The sequence below is a fragment of the Typopeltis vanoorti genome, chromosome 16 (assembly GCF_054136105.1).
Source record: "Typopeltis vanoorti isolate ZY-2024b chromosome 16, IOZ_Tvanoo_1.0, whole genome shotgun sequence".
Lineage (NCBI taxonomy): Eukaryota > Metazoa > Arthropoda > Arachnida > Uropygi > Thelyphonidae > Typopeltis > Typopeltis vanoorti.
In genome coordinates, this window is record NC_143564.1 from 25,774,956 (window position 1) to 25,793,556 (window position 18,601).

At 36.1% G+C, this 18,601-nt stretch overlaps 1 protein-coding gene across 1 annotated transcript in view; it reads right to left on the minus strand.

Moving 5' to 3' along the window:
- Positions 1-18,601, minus strand: part of Dhc98D (Dynein heavy chain at 89D) — a 1,285,966-nt gene that overhangs the window by 1,065,835 nt on the left and 201,530 nt on the right. The window contains exons 12-13 of the mRNA XM_090406627.1: positions 9,773-9,907; positions 6,458-6,618 (exon numbers count right to left, since the gene is read on the minus strand). Of these exons, the coding sequence (XP_090262753.1) occupies positions 6,458-6,618; positions 9,773-9,907 (296 nt within the window). The remainder of the gene's footprint in view (positions 1-6,457; positions 6,619-9,772; positions 9,908-18,601) is intronic.

The window sequence follows — 18,601 nt, forward strand, 5'->3', positions numbered from 1 at the left end:
AAGCAGTTGTTGTGGCCCTACAGGACTTGAATAGATTGTGTGAATGGGCACGCATGAAACTGTTGGATCAGTGTTGTAAAGTGTAAAGTACTAAAATTTCGCAGGCAACAATGGGTATTGTGAAGTCGTCACATCAGTTTATGGCAATGATGTGGAGTACCTTAACATGCAGAAATAAAGAGGTTGTGGTTCATTTGTATCAGATCTTGATCAGACTTGATATGGATTGTTGTGCATAGTTTGGTCTTTTAGTATTAATGGTGCTGAGGATATATTAGAAAAATTCCAGAGAGGACTGATTCAGATGATAACTGGTCTCTATGATGTGGGATATAAAAAAAGATTGAGGAATGCACTTTGCAAAGCCTTGTGAATAGAAGGAAGAGAGGGATATGACTAGTGTGTTTATGTTGGTATGTGGTATGCAGTAGTTATCAGATTAATATGGAAGAAATTTTTCATAGAATGAGAGCGTGGTAGAATAGTAGGCCACCCCTGGAAGCTGTATAGGGGGGGGGTGCAAGGGAATAACTAGCAGGCTCTTTGTATATAGAGTGTATGATGAGTAGAATGCATTACCTGATAACGTTAGTGAATGTAGATACATTGAATGAGTTTAAAGCATGGTTTCATTAGCTTTGTGTGTAACAGGGTGTACCTGTACCTCCTGTGATGAGTCTTTTGACTCTAATGAAATGTGCAGCACACCACTAGTAACTTTCCTCTTCTGGGATAATTGCTGATACCTAGCTCAGAGCTTGTTGTATTCAACTCAGTAATCTGTCATAAAATCTCATCTTTTCCAGTTTAGTTACAAACTTGTGGTGTGGCAAACAGATCCCAAGGTAGTAAATGTCTTTCATCACCAAGTGAAAAATTCACTTTGCTTATTGGAGGCCTGAATTGGCCTGCTGGCATGTTTAGCAAGAATCCCCCCCCCCAATACACACACACTTTTCACATGCAGTGAGGGTAATATGTTTCAAAGATATGCTAAGTAGACTCGAGGGATCCCCGTCCTTGGAAGTCATAGCAGTAAAATCATCCCTCTTCTTCCTTCTACATATCACTTCTCCGGTTGGCCACCAATCCAATAGACAGTTTTGCCAATAACAGTAAACTATATTTCATTCTAGCTTGACAAATCTTGGATCACACAAATGGTCACAACTTACAGAGTAATGTAATGACCCATGCAAACTTTGTTCTGATCTCCAAACCATTCTTTGATGGGGTTCAGATGACCTTATGAAATTTAATGCCTGCAAAACACAGTTCTGCCTTATTTCTCCATAAAAGAGAACTAATCTTCTAACTTTATCTTTGACTACTCAAATCTCCAGGAAAAATTAGATTTTCACCACTCAGAATAGACAAACCGACTCTGTGAACACATACCTATCTACATAGTCATAAATACATACTTAATTTTTCTTAGGAGGGCTCAGCCTGTCTTAAGGGATGGAAGATGAAAGAGGGAAACCCCATATGAAATAAATAAATAAATTCCTACTACTACTACTGCTGCTATATTCTGGAACTTCCTATGTGTTTTCCAAGGAATACAATGCACAGGCCTTCAAATCTAATACGAACAAGTTTTTTCTCAAATATCTTCACATCCCCAGTATTAAAATACTATGGGTTGACCAGTCAATTTCTCATGTATAAGCCCAACATAATAGAAAAAAAGTTCTATAGAAAGTTCTATAGAAATATGAATTCTGCTAGAGAATTCATAGGACATCATTAGTAACTAATTAGGAGGCTTACCAATTTGTTAGCAAAAAATCATATTGCGAGTTACTTTAACAGCTTGTGTCTGGAAGGAGTACAAGTATAGTGATAAACAGAGGAACTGTCAAAACTACAAGTGAACAAGAGACTGAGTATCCTTTGTGTGTGTGTGTGTGTGTGTGTGTGTGTGTGTGTGTGTGTGTGTGTGTGTGTGTGTGTGTGTGTGTGTGTGTGTGTGTGTGTGTGGATATGCAGTCTCTTATCTATTTGTAGTTTTGACAATTCCTCTGTATACCACTATATTTGTATTATGTATTACCAACTTACAAGTTGGTAATACATACTGTCAGATCCTTGTTTGCATCGTAGGCTGCCAACAGGTGCCCCACCTAGTCAGGACTCTAACCTTTTTGTTCACATATTTCACTTAGTTTTGTGTTGCCTTTGTGTGTGTGTGTGTGTAACAAGTCTCATATTTTATTCTCTGATTAAGTCACAGTTACTGAAATGAATTATTGGAAGAATTAAATAATATTTTTAATCATTTCTCAGCTGTTTCACTCCATTAAGACTCTAACAGGAGTTTCTCCCAGCATTTTAGCCTTCACACATGCATGCACACCAGTCCCTGAAGAATTGCAGAAAATCCATTCACTTACTACTACTATGTGCTGTTCCTCTCAATTACTTACTTTACTTTCCAAGTCTGGAACACCAATCATATCCTCTCCCTCCAAAAAACAGTGCCTTGTATCGCCTTGTCATTGACCATCAGAATGTCATCCATGGAGCACACATCAGTTAGATTTGGGCAACATAAAAGATTTTCATCAGTTTGGATGTCTCTGCCATCACAGCTGTCATCATCTGCATAATCTGCATACCATTTAATCAGATTACTTCTGCATATGGACACTCCCACTCTAAGATGTTCAGTCCTCCAGGTACTGCAGGGTAGATGATATCCCTTGGTTAACTCTTCCTTAATTATGGGGACTTCTTGAAGTTGAACCAATTCCCTCCATAGAACAAGGCGTCGCTCCTCAGGTTTATGGATCAATGGTTTTGTTCTTTGCATAAAACTACACCTTGATTTGAGTCGAGAAGCCATGATGATATGGCCATACATTGGGTGTCTTTCATCTGTCATCTGCTTTTTTCTCTCCATCTCACAGGCCACTTTGACATCTTATGCCTGGTGGTGCTATGCCTGCTAAGGGATACCGCTTGTTGACTGGGGTTGGTCTTAGGCATCTGGTTATGATCCCAGTGGTATCATTTAAAGCTACATCCATGTGTTTTGCATGGGCAGATGCTTCCCACACTGGGGCAGTGTAATCCCCCGCCACAAAACACAATGCCAAAGCCATCAAACAAAGTACCTCTGGTTGAGCTCCCCACGTCATGCTGGTCATTTTTCTTATGATGTTATTTCTTGCATAGATTTTTCCTTTTAGTTCCTGGCAATGCATCTTATATGACAAGGTACGATCCAGCTTAACTCCAAGATATTTGGGGTTGCTGCAGTGTTCGAGGCATTTTCCTCTCCAGACAATGTTTAACTGGCGTTTTGCTTCCCTATTGCACAGATGGAAAGCTCAAACCTGGGTCTTGTTTGGGTTAGGCTTCAGGCAATTGGTCTCATAGTAAGTGGTGAGTATTTCTAAGGCTTCTGTCAGCCTCTTCTCAACTTCTTCAAAACTCCTTGCTTGACTGCATATGGCTGTGTCGTCGGCATAGATAAACCTCCTCACTTGTGGGTGGGTTGGCTGATCATTAGTATAAATATTGTACAGTATCAGGACCAATATGCTGCCTTGAGGTAAAACATTCTTCTGGTTTCTCCATCTGCTCTACTTTCCTTGCAAAGTTATGTAGAATTGTCGATTCTGGAGCATGGTTTTAACTACATTCATGAGGCGAAATTTATAGTTTGCATGATTGTTCCAGTAGCTGAAGGATTAGCCATTGAATTTCAATGTTGCCCAGGGTACGCCCGATTGTGAATTCTGAGTGATTGCCTTTATTTATAACACAATCTACGAGGAGGTTCCTTCAATGTACCCTCTCAATTTATACTGCAGCAGTTAAAATCTTCAAAAATGATCACTCATTTTGCACTTGCCAAACTCAATTGCCTAAACATCTCCTACTCTTCACCTGTTCCCTGTTTACAGCAACATTCCACTAAATATAATGTCCTAAACATCTCCACCTAACTACATATTGCTCTCAAAACCATTAGTATCATTTTCCTTCAAATTCTCTACTTTGAGAAAATACAACATGACACTTATAATGCACTACTCCACAACCACATATGACCTTCCTATCCTGCTAAAATATGCTATATCTTGCTGGTTCTACTCCTGTCTGTATTATCTGTTAACCATGTTTCACTGATCCCAACAATCTTTGGACAGTATGAGGCTATCAATGCTACCAATTCATCTCCTTTGTTCCTGATACACTTGGTATTCATAAACATCAATGTATTTTTTAGCGTTTCTATAGCAGTTATTATTTCCTCCAGATTCCAGAGAATTCTGCATTATACCATACAATCTCATTCTCCTAAATGACTATTCCATAAGAGGCCACCCCTGCTACCATCTGCACTGACAAATCTGGTTCTCCTACATTAACACTCTCATTTGCCAAAAGGGCAGCATTACCTCCGATGCCTACATCCAAACTTTCTCAAGTGCAGTCCATTTCTTGCCACAGCTGTCTTCTATTCTTAAATGTACTCAAGGCATTGACATAATTCAACCCTCTCTTTCAACACATTTTTGCTGTCATGCCATTCATTATTTATGCTCTTCTTCTCAGCTCTGTATTAACATATTTGGATGACATGCTATCTTCCCTCTCACATTTCTTTACTGTACAATCTCAAGCATTAATGCTTGCGATTGTACATTAATGAGGTTTAATGCTTGAGATTGTAATGATGTGATTGTGCATTTCAAGCATAACCACCTCATTGTGTGCCATCTTACTGTACTCTCATTCTATCTTTTTCCCTTTGTTCTTCTGTTCTCTCTCCTTCTATCATTCTAATAACTCTCTCTCACTCCTACTCTTGTTTGCTTTCCCACTCTTCTGATCTCTTCTTTCATCTTCCGAACTCATTCTTCATATATTCCACATCTTCTTCTTCTTCTCTCAGTATCTCTCTCTCTCTCTCTCTCCAAGCAACTGCCTCTTGCCCAGCATTTCTCTTGAACATCATTCTCCTCCAAAGATTTATTCACTTGAACATCACTCACCTCCAAATCTATTACACTCTATTACTAATGTAATATACATTTCCACATCACAATTGTCTTCCTTACTCTCCATTGCACTACTCGTCTCTCTCTGTCAGTATTCAGTCATTTCTGACACACCACTATTGAAGTCAGTTATGCTGATATTCACTTTTCCTGCATTTTACACAGACATGCATTCCCTAGTCTCTCGGATGCCAGATTCCTAACTGCCAGGATGTAAACACAACATCTTGTAATATGATGTGTAAATTCACTCCTTAAATTGTGGGGGACTGGGTGATAATGTATTAGTAAACTGTTCTTTATGCAAATTAAGTTATATTCTGAAATATATACAGTATGAGTTCTCAGGAGTATTTAATTAAATTGTATAATTCATTTAAAAAATTGTGCATGCAAATTAGCAAGAAAAAGATAAAAGAAATAAAATATGGAGGAACATAGAAAACATTAACTGAATTCTCAATATTGAACCTACCTAAGAACAAACATATAATTTAGTTATTTAGGCACAATTTTTAGTGAAGATGAAAAATTAATAATGGAAGTAGACAAATAGCATATGCAAAGAGCTAGTATGGTAAAGAGTCCATTGAATAAATGTATATACTATATGAGAGAAATTAGCTCAAGCACTAAACTAGCAGTATACAAGACAATATATGAATCAATTTTAACTTATCAAAGAGAGTTGATCAAAGATTAGGTAACACAAATGTGAGAGCTCTGAGAAAAATTAAGAGAAGAAACAGATGGCATTAAGGACAGAATTATATAAAAAAATGAAGATATTAGGCCCAAATTGACAATATTAGAATTCAAGAAAAATCAGTAGAGCAAGCTAATTTTGCAGCTTGGACAGAATGGAAGAGGAAAGGTTAGAAACAATGCTGTTTGATGTGAAGATGGCAAGAAAAGGACCGAAATGACGAACAAAATCCTAGTGATTGATGCTGTTTCTAGTGCCTGAGAGAACCAAAATGTTACATTGGCAGTATCAACGATCTGAAAAAAAAAATAAAATAAAATAAAATAAGAGATTAATTTGGAAGAAAATTGCTCATAGGATACAAATAATAATGTGAACCTAATCATGTAGTACTATTGTAGTATCCTATACACTTCTTGAGAATGCATATCAGAAATTTGATGATGATGATGACAAGCATGATAAACTACCAACAAACAAACAAACAACAATGAAGTTATCTTTCTATAAGATTAACAATGAAAGTAATAATTAATGAATTGTTTATAATTATAACAACACTGTTAGAATAATAATTATTTGAAAATAATAAACATAGTATGTATAGCATAATTTTCTTATACTATGCACATACACAGCATAAGCAGAGTATAATTTCTTAAAAAATTATACTATGCAAAATAAATAAATTACTAATGGACTTCAAAGTTGAAATGATAAACACAATTAAACTCACCCTTCAACAGTTTCCTGCAAGTTACGCATAATCATTTTATATATGTCATTAATTGAAGGCTCAATAGAAACATTTCCTTTATTAAGTACAGCTTTAACGTAAAACAGAGGATTATCTTCCATTACAGTTTTATTGAGATATTCAAGACTTGATTCTACCATCTACAATAAATGAAAAATACTGGCTGTATAATAATACAAATCATGCATAATTATTTATTCCACATCTACTTATATAATAACCTAATGAGAATCATAATACTTTAACTTTCAGGATAGCATATGCACATTTATGATTTTCTTGGTGAGATCAATACTCCATAACAATTTCCACTTCAAGTCATTAGTATTTAATTATGTGAAAGAGTTATCAGACTTTTTGGTATAATTTACTCAATTCTGAAACTTCAAAAATTTAAATTATGAAGTACTGAAGCTTCATTTCAGTAAAGTATCTGCTCCATAACATAGTGATATGCAAAGTAAATTTATTATTCTTATTAATATCAGACCATCAAATACTTTTATGCAAAGAGATAACTAACAGCGTTTTAAATTCATTCACAGTTTCTGCATTACCACACTATTAAGTGATACATTCCTCTCAACATGACTTTCCATGCAAAGAACTTGTTCCTCACTCCCTTGCTCACATCTTTCTTATATAGCTTACAGGGATGGCCTCTAGTTCTATCCTTGTTTCTCTCTCTAATCTATGAAATATCTCCTTCACATTAATCTGATAACAACACCTCACCAACTTACACATCACAATCATATACCCACTCTTTATATTCACAAGGCACTACAAATTGCATTCCCTCCATCTCTCCTCATACCCACATTCCACAGATCTAAAAAACTGACTAATGAGTCTTCTATGGACCCTCTCTAATATATCCTCTTTTCCTTGAAAACCAAGTGACCAAATCTGTAGAGACGACAGTCCACATGCAGCCTAAGCAAGTCTTTATACAAATGAATCATAACATCTTTGCTTCTTCAAGTCAAGGTGCTCCTCATTATTGCCATAATCCACTGTGATGCTCCCATAATTTTAACAGTATATATATCCTTAAACCACTAGTCTCTATCTAACCTCACTCCCAGATCTCTTATTGCTTCAACCTCTTTCAAAACTTCCCTAAAAATTGTATACTCTGCATCCTATCCTTCTGTAATAAATTTCAAGACACTAACACTTTGCAACATTAAACTGACATCTCCACTCTCAGTCCTCACTGAACAGCCTATTGGGAACCTTCCAGTAGAGCTACAATATCTACTCTGCTCTGTGCTTTATAGTTCATCCCAACTTTAAACCATCCACAAACAGTTATATATCTCCACTTAAACCTATCCTAATGTCATCAACATATAAGTTAAACAATAATGGCTGTGGGGTACTCCACTAGTGACCTTCCTCTTTTGGGATACCACTCTCCTATATACAATACATTGATACTTATGTGACAGCCAATTACTTATCCAACTCACAATCCAATCCCATCCATTTCAATTTAATTACCAGTTGGCTGTGTTGCAATCTATCAAAGGCCTTTGAAAAATCCAAGTATTTCACTGTACATCTCCTCTATCCAGTGAATTTGTCACCACACATGAAGACTGCTAAAACATCATCTTCCCTAACAAATGCATACTGACCATCATAGAGAATACTGCTATTATCAACACAATTCTGAATCCTGTCATCGCCAATCTCTCTAAAACCTTAATGAGACATACAGATTAATTTGCAGCCTGTCTTATTCCATCCCTTTGTGAAGCAGAACAATATTTCCTGCTTTCCATTTCATTGGAACTTGCCCTGTTAGACTCATATTAAACAGGTTTGCCAAGGGTGCTGTTAATTCACTACAGCATTCCTTCCAAACATGCAGTGACATATTGTTGAGTCCTACTGTCTTATTAACATTAAATTTACTTATTTCCTCATATGCCTCCTACTCATTCATCGTCAGTTCCTTCTCCACTATACCTTTTATACTGCAGCATTTCATCATGTCGCCTTCAGAAGGATAAATTCAGAAAGAAGCTTCTGGAGCTTAACAGACCAAGATGCAAAAGCACTGCAGATCTTTGAAAATAGAATCATCAGAAAAAGTCTATGGAACTGTAAGATCTAACACAACAAGTGAATAGAGAAAAAGACATAACTAAGAACTATAGGAACTCTACAGATCCCCACTTCTAGTCCATGAGATTCAAGCAAACAGATTGAGATGGCTGGGACATGTGGAAAGAACAAGTGAGGAGAGAATGGCTAAATAAGCATTCAAGATGAAGCCTATTGGAAAGCAACCCAGAGGTAGACTGTGGATGCATTGAAGAATAATATCCAAAAAGACTTAGCTGAGATGGGAATCCAGAAATGGAACAAAAGAGCTCTTAACAGAAATGAATAGAAGGAGTTGGTATGTGTAGCAAAGAACCTTAGGGGTTCAATTAGATAAAGAAAAATACAGTTAGCAATTGTTCAGAGAAAAAGAAATGCATAAAGCAAATCAGAAGACATAATTTCCTGAATGCTAAGGAGGCAATACTTGTAATATTATTATGCCAAGAAAAACTGGAAGTTAGAATTATATCAAAAAGAGAAATTTGTCTTATCTAGACATCTGGGTATTGTCAAAAGTAAGACTGAAGAAAAAGGTTATTTTTCTTTCTTTCCGCAAAATGCGACAGAGTTTCGGTAGCAATGAAGCTAATGTCATCAGAATCCAACGAAGGATAGTTTGGGGATTGCAATTTAGGGCTGTAGAGATAAATATTTCAATGAAGGAACAGTTAAATGAGGAAGCAACATGCTGTCATTAGCAAAACAATGAATGAGAGAGAATTTATAAACTGGAAAAGATAACCGATTCACAGAAGGAAAATAGTACATTTGGCAACTTGAAGCAATTCAGCATTAATGGCAAACTTAATTAGAAAGAAATGAAGTAAGTCATAGCAATTCAATGATAACTAATGGTAAAGATGTGTTGTCCTTTTTAAGAATGGGCTGAATATCGGTTTATTTTCAAGCTGTTCTCGGAGCAATACCAGAGGAATAGGAGAAAATATCAGGGCAACATGTAACAAGGACATTTGTTTTGATAAGCAATTCATAAGAGTCTACAAAGAGTCTATGTCTACAAAAAATCAGAGGCATGAAGGTTATGGGATGCCAATGGGTATTATAATTCTCATCATCATACTACTATGGAGTCAAAATATCCACCATGAACTGTTCCTCCATCACACAAATGTATCACCAAACCACACCTTACTCATTCATTGTTTCTACACTCACTGCAGTCCATGCACACGAAGCACTTTCCAAACCACTCTTCTGTTCATATAACCTTCTTTCACAGCTTTCAATGATCACCTCTTGTTCTACAAATGATTTGGTCCATTCTAAGGAAAAATTCTCTTCCACATTAATCTAGCAATAAATGGATACATGTTTATACATCTCAGTCATTAACCCCTCCCCACTTTTCCTATCCAGCTTTGCAAATTGCATTTTCTCAAGTATAATACCTAGCATACTGAGGACTGGAAATCGCCTCAGTCAACTATCTCTGGAACATCCCAGCATATCCTCATTACTAAGAAACAAGATGATGAACACTGCACAGAACAATTTCTATGTGGCCTGATGAAGACTTCATACAAGAAAAAACAACCTTCTTACTTCTATATGTCAATATCCTCCACATCACTACCATAATCCAATTGTGATTTCTCTACAATTTTAGAAATATGTTCCCATATTGTAAGTATTTCTCCAATAAACCCAAAGAACCATTATCTCCTACATCTCTCTCTCTCTCTCTCTCTCTCTCTCTCTCTCTCTCTCTCTCTCTTAAGCTGTTTTTACTAAATCTAAACTTGGCATCCCAATTTTGCTTTCCAAATAATGAAACCTTACATTTTGAAACACTGAACTAGCATGCCACTCACTTGCCCAGTTAAGCTGTCTATTCAAGTCCTAATGTAAAGCCACAATATCTGATCTACTTATCCCAGTTTACTAGACACACATATTCAGAAGAATAAAAAATAGTTTTTATTGTTACAAATATTTCAACTAGCAACTAACTAGGAATCATTAGTGTAGCAAAATCACAAGGTGAAGCTAGAACAAATAATGTTAAAGTTTCTGTTCAAAATATTTGCAATAATAAAAACCATTATTTATTCTTGTGAATACACAATTAATAAACTTTATTATGTCATAAGTGTCATTAAATAACTCATCAAATCATCATGGTTCACCCCTACTTTGCGTTATATACACACAATTACATATCTTTATTTAAACCTCTCCCAATGCTATTAACATTAATACACATTAAACAGCAATCGTCCTAAAACAGACTCCTAGGGAACACCACAAGTGACTAATTTTCCATGACACTGCTCCTCTATAAACATGTTGATGCCTAGAAGAGACATCCAATTTTCATTCCAATGCACTAATCTATAATCTAACCTCATCTCTTCTAATTTAATTACCAGCTTGTTATATAAAAATTTCTTATAAGATTTTTTGATATCTAAATATGCCAATGTATATACATCTCCCTTGTTCAGTGTATTTGTCACCATGCTGTAACATGCAAGCAGATTGGTAAAACATGATTTCTCTTTATCAAATGCACAGTGGCCTTCAAAGAAAATGTCACTTTATAAACATATCTCAAGATGCTACCTTTCATTAATCATACTCACACCTTAACAACAACTCTAGAGACAAAATCAGCCCAAAATTCAAAGCCTCAGTCTTATCACCTCCTTGTGAAGTGGAACAATTCTGCCTTATTTTCATTCCTTTGGGATTTGTCCTATCATAAAAGTCTTGTTAAACTTTATGTCTAAAACATTCCACAAACCATGAGGTGATATATCATCAACGTTTACTTAACTCTTCATATACTTCCTATTTGTGCATCATCAGACCAGATCCATTGCTATTACTATCAAGCTCTGCATGATGTTACATTTCTGAAGATGAATTACTTTAATGAACTGTGGATTTAATATTTTACCAATGTTTTATATGTTCCATTCCATATGTTAGCTAGGCATCCACAGATGCCATTTGGACACTCCGATGCTCAGTGATGTGCCACACCCAGGCCTCACCATGTAGTCCTGTTGTATGCTTTTCTGGAGGCCTCAACTATTTGAAGATCAGTCACTCCACACATACCATCCATCCATCCATCTCACTGATGGTCTATCCCTTCCTCTTTTTCCAGGAACTTTACCTTCTATTACTGTTCTGAGAAGTCCTCCTTCCTTCCTTTCAATGTGTCCAAAATATTTTAACTTTCTGTCAAGATCCTTATGGATCCTTAATTATACTGATTTTTTCTAATACCCATTCATTTGTATGCCTTCAGTATATGATATCCTCAACAGCCTTCTGTAACACCACATCTCAAAAGTAGCTTTCCTTTTCTTATCTGACTTCTTTAGTTACATGTTCCTACAGGCTATATATCAAAAGAACTCAAGATGTTTTCTTTTTCTTTTCCTCATTGAAGAAAAAGTAGATTATACTGCATTTTATCTATTCTTAACCTATTAAATAATCTTTCTGGTCTACTCATTGCATTTTTCATGCAACTGATAATTACCACATCTTATGCTATCTGCTAATACATTATTTTTCTTCTTAAGTGCTAAATATGTAATTTCTTCAATCATCCATTTCAACCTCCTAGGGAATTCAGGTTATTTATATCTTATGAAAACAAATAAACAATAAAACTATAATAAATAAAAATTTAATTATAAATATTTAATTTTATTATTATGAAACTAAGCCCTTAATAGAGACCAACAACACATCATGGAAGGTCTGCATTTTCAAGAAAATTATCATGCATGAAAATCAATCATACATTCTTTTAAATATATATATATGTATATATACTAGGGGGGCTCTTTTCCCCCCTCCCCACCCTGATGCCTATGGCACCTAACCACCCAGAGTTCCGGACTGGTAGGCCGGTTCTCCTTAAATTCTGATGACTCGAATTTTGAAAACTTGAAAGGGGGTTCCCCATCCCGAGTTCCAGACTGGTAGGCCGGTTCTCCTTTTGAAGACTCGAAAGGGGGGTTCCACCCCCTGGAGCCTACGGTGCCCAACCCCCTGAGTTCCAACTGGTAGGCCGATTCTCCTTGAATTCTGATGACTCGAATTTTGAAGACTCGACACTCAGAGTAGCCCCTGAGTTTCAAAATGTTTCAAATAACTTAACAAAAAACGTGACACAAAAACGTTACAAAAAAAGCTTATCAATTTATATTATATTATATTATATTATTAAAAAAATCAGCTAATGCCTTTTTATTCCTGTAAACGGGAGTAGGCGAGGCCAATTAGCCCTATCTAACTTTTGGAGACTGAGTGGGCAGTTCAATCTCCACTGGTACCCAATCAGAGATAGATGGCCCAAAGCTATCACTAATTAAGCGGTACGCAGTGAAGAAAGACGGCTCAAATGTGCCGCCATCTCGTGGTCCCTAACCCTAACACAATATATTTAATGTCTGAAATAATGTGGATTCTACGGTCGATTTTCTTGAGTTTACAGGACGAAAAACCCGAGTTTCCGGGAGGGAAAACCTGCTTGCCCGTGCGAGAGATCGACTAACTCGGGAACCGGTCGAAAAAAGGCTTAGAAAAATTTCCTCTAGTCGCCGACTAGACTCGAAATGAAGTCTTCCTTCGTGCGGCCAAGCGCGGTGGTATGCAAACGCCACATCCACTGAGCTACACAGGCTCTCATATTATTATATTATTATATTATATAATATAATATTATAGAGTAGAGATATATATATATATATATATATATATATATATATCTGAGCCACACATGAAAAATTCCAAGACCTATAGTAGATCAGTGCTGTGTGTGGGGAAGAAGATAAGAAGAAAGATGGAATCTGTTATTTTTTTTTTCCTTTGGTAACTGAAGAGTGAGGAAAGCTGTTTTAAAGAAAGAAGTACTGTATATGGAATCCAAAAGAGGAGGCAATGAAGTTGTTTCAATAAGTTATAAGATGAACACTTAAAATGGGTGTTTGTTAACAACAGCTCTTGTTCTGGTGATTTTGGAGGAAAGTGGAGGGAAAATAGCAGCCATTTTAGAAAAGCAGAGTATGTGAAAGTATCTGTAGAAGAGAGACAAAAGAATATTTGGGTTATACTACCCCAAAATGAAGGTCTTTGGCAGAGTGTTAGTGTATCCACTCTCCAGCCAAAAGGCTATGGGTTTGAATCTCACTGTGGGCATGGATGTTTTTGATTGTCTGTGAAAATACTAGTCATGGTGACAGGCAGTAGATGGCATTGGTGTAATTGTGGTTCGTTAGTTGGTCGACTGATTGGCGGAGATAGAGTTGCAGTGTAGGTGCCTTCCCTCAATGAGTCTTTAAACTCCCTGGAGGTGTCACATAATAATAATAAATATTATTATTATTATTACTGGAAGACTCCATGGAGTCAAAAATTCATCTAGGAGGTCTCTTAGTCATACACATAGCTCATCATACTGTGTATTAAACACATTCAAATTCTCTGCAGACACCACCCTCCCAGGCAATGCATTCCAATCATTCATAACTCTCCATGCAAAAAACCAGATTCTCACTCCCTTGCTCATACTCTTCTTATACAGCTTCCAGGGATGTCTTGGTCTCCACCCCCCCAATTTCCCACCATTTTATGAAAAACTTCTTCAATGTTAATTATATAACAACCATGTACCAACTTGTACGTCTCTATCATACCAACCCTTTTCTCCTATCCACTAGACTCTGTAAATTATGTTTTCTCAATCGTTCTTCATATTCAACATTCCAGAGATCAGAAACTATTTTGGCAACTATCTCTGGTCCCTTTCCAACATCTTTATCCTTATAAAAATCAGGTGCCCTAATCAAGCCTTATACAATGAAACAAGAATCTCCTAAGTTCTACAAGGCAGTGCTTTCTGCATCATTGGCAGAATTCGTTGTGCTATCTTCATAATTTTGGCAATGTGTCTTCTAAATTTTAGATCCATATCCACCATCACCCCTCTTATTTCCTCCACCTTCAACAATATATCCTCAACAAGAGTAAATTCTACAGCCCATCTTTGATTTACAAATTTTAAAACCTTACATTTACAACATTGACGTGGTATCCTAACTCCAGTGCCCATTCACTTAGCCTATTCATGACATTTGCTCTACTCTTCATGGTTTGTCCCAACTTTGCATCATATGCAGACAAATATATATCCCCATTCAAGTCTTCCTCGATATATTAACACGCAGGTTAAACAGCAATTGTCCTGAAACAGACTGCTGAGGTACACCACTAGTGACTTTCCTCTTCTGGTATATTGCTTCTCCCCACACACAACTTGTAGATACCTATCAGACAGCCAATCTCTAATCCAATGCACTAGTCTGGTCTGATCTGATCCACTCTAGTTTGACTATCAACCTATCATGTGGTAATCTATCAAAATCCTTTGCAAAATCTAAGTATACTACTGTGTATCCAAATACTTCATCCAATGCAGCTGTCAGTTTATTGTAATTAGTAAATAAATTATTAAAACATGACTTCCAGGCAAATATGTGCTGTTTATCAAAGATAATACAATTGTTGTTAATTCATTTCTGGATCCTGGTTTTCGCCGGCCTCTCCAACACTTTACTGCTACACCTGACATATAGATTGGTCTATAATTTGATGCATGAGTTCTGTCACCTCTCTTAAGAAGCAGTAAAATCTTCTCTCCTTTGGAACTTGATCCAATGTCAGATTCATATTAAATAAACATGTCAAACTTCCTGGCATGTTCCTTCAAAGTACATGGTGATATATCATCAAGTCTCACAGCCTTACTGACATCAAGTTTGCTCATATTCGTAGATTTAGGGACTCAAAAACACACGTGTTGAACAGATTATTTTATTAATTACAAATAAAATAAAACTTGACGTTTCGACCTCTATATCGAGGTCATCATCGGAAGAATACAACTGTATGCAGAACCAAGCTACATGCTCATGCTTTCTATACCAGTAAACTAAATCTACGTAGTTAATAAATCTTTTTTCTAGCCTGACCTCTAGTGATAGAAAAGAAAAACAAAAAAAAAAAAATAATAATAATAATAATATATATATATATATATATATATATATATATATATATATATATAAAAATAAAATAAAAAAAAAATAAAAAAATAAAAATTAAAAAAAATATATATATATATATTATAAATAGATAAATGCAACTACAATAAACTGTTAGAGTCCTCCTGTATTAATATTCTGGATAGTTACAAAATGATTTCTTTCAGTTGCTATTGAATGTTCTAAACACTTCACCAAGTCACCAGGTTGTCTTCTTGTAGTGGGAATTTTTCTAATGCTAGTTTAGGATGTTATATAGGTTGTAGATGGGTCCTCCACATTCTTGAAATGGTGAGGCAATCATTTTTGTTGAGATTTGGGTTGTGTTTGAGCATTTCACAAGACTCTTTAAATTTTCTCTCAAACCAGGTTTTGGTGCGGTGTAGGGACTTAGTATTTTTCCAGTCAATTCTATGGTATGTTTGGAGTGCATGGTCAGAAAGGCCTGTTTTACCGAAGTGGAGGTATTTAATGTGTCGTTTGTGTTCGTCTTGTCTGATTGGGATAGTTCGCCCTGTTTCCCCTATGTATGGTATGTTACATGTGCAGTGTATTTTGTATACCCCTGGGTGTGCTAGGTGTGGAAGAGGATCTTTAGAGGAACTGAGTAGGTGTCTTAGCTTATTTGGGGGTTTAAAGGTGGTTTTAATGTTGTATTTGCGAAGTGTTCTGTCTATTTTTTCAGAAACAGAGGGAAGACGTGTGACAAGTGTGTCTATGAAAGGAAGAGAGTCGTTTTTTTCCATTTCAATGGTGAATTGGATACGTTTGTTTCGCCATTTGGCCCCACGGCCAAATGGCGAAAATGAAATTTTCGGCCATTTGGCCCCACGGCCGCGAAGCTCTAAATACATTCCTTAGCCACCTAAACAAACAACACAAACGTATCCAATTCACCATTGAAATGGAAAAAAACGACTCTCTTCCTTTCATAGACACACTTGTCACACGTCTTCCCTCTGTTTCTGAAAAAATAGACAGAACACTTCGCAAATACAACATTAAAACCACCTTTAAACCCCCAAATAAGCTAAGACACCTACTCAGTTCCTCTAAAGATCCTCTTCCACACCTAGCACACCTAGGGGTATACAAAATACACTGCACATGTAACATACCATACATAGGGGAAACAGGGCGAACTATCCCAATCAGACAAGACGAACACAAACGACACATTAAATACCTCCACTTCGGTAAAACAGGCCTTTCTGACCATGCACTCCAAACATACCACAGAATTGACTGGAAAAATACCAAGTCCCTACACCGCACCAAAACCTGGTTTGAGAGAAAATTTAAAGAGTCTTGTGAAATGCTCAAACACAACCCAAATCTCAACAAAAATGATGGCCTCACCATTTCAAGAATGTGGAGGACCCATCTACAACCTATATAACATCCTAAACTAGCATTAGAAAAATTCCCACTACAAGAAGACAACCTGGTGACTTGGTGAAGTGTTTAGAACATTCAATAGCAACTGAAAGAAATCATTTTGTAACTATCCAGAATATTAATACAGGAGGACTCTAACAGTTTATTGTAGTTGCATTTATCTATTTATAATATATATATATATATATATTTTTTTTTTTTTTAATTTTTTTTTATATATATATATATATATATATATATATTATTATTATCATTATTATTTTTTTTTTCCATTTGTTTTTCTTTTCTATCACTAGAGGTCAGGCTAGAAAAAAGATTTATTAACTACGTAGATTTAGTTTACTGGTATAGAAAGCATGAGCATGTAGCTTGGTTCTGCATACAGTTGTATTCTTCCGATGATGACCTCGATATAGAGGTCGAAACGTCAAGTTTTATTTTATTTGTAATTAATAAAATAATCTGTTCAACACGTGTGTTTTTGAGTCCCTAAATCTACAAATATGAGTGCTGATCACCGTGTAACCCTAAAAGAAAGAATCAAGTTTGCTCATTTCTCCATATTCCTCTCTCTCTCTCACTCTTTTCTCCTCATCATCCAATGCTCTTAAACTCTCCATAATGTCACATTCACAAGGATGAAAGACCTTTATGAACTGCTCATTAATATCTCAACCGAATCCTCCATAGAGTTGTATTTATATAATTTGCTCCAATCAATGTCATCATATTTATAATCATTCATTCACTTTTTGGTGGCTACATATTGAAAGAACTCCATAGGGTTTTTTTTCCCAACTTCATTAGCTAACTGCTAGCCATACTGCACTTTTGCTACCCTTGGCAACCAAGTCACACTCTTTGCCTCTTCCTTGTACTCCTCATGGAATTGATTATTACCACTCATCTTATATTGATTCTCTAATGCCTACTTTCTCTGTATTGCATGCTTAATCTCTTCATTCATTGATTTCACACTACCTTATTTAACCTCCTGGTCCCTAGAATACATTTACCCATAGCTTCTACCAGATAGCTTTTGAATATCACCCAAGCTGCAATGATCTCCTTTCCACTCAACTTCTCATTCCATGCTACATATGCAAGTTGTCTCCTGAGCATCTCATAATCACCAGGCTAGTAGTTCCACATATATTCTTTTCTCACAGAAGCTCTGAAATGGTCAGCATCAACCCAGGTAATTACTTCATCATCACTCTGACCAACCTGAGGGAGATTTGACACCTCATTTATAATAACATCCTCAGATGAGATGATCAAATCCAAGAGCCTCAATCCTCATGAGCCCTCTGTTATATACTGCCTGAGGTAGTTGTTACTCAAACTTGAGAAACTCATTCTTTACTTCCAGTTGCTATCTCATTATCCCAATCTATATTGCTATAATTAAAATCACCCATAATGATCATTCATTTCCTATTTCCTTATACATGCCATGGTCACGACCCTCCACATTACTAGCTCTATAGTAACATTCAACTAAATTTTTTTTTTTCTATTT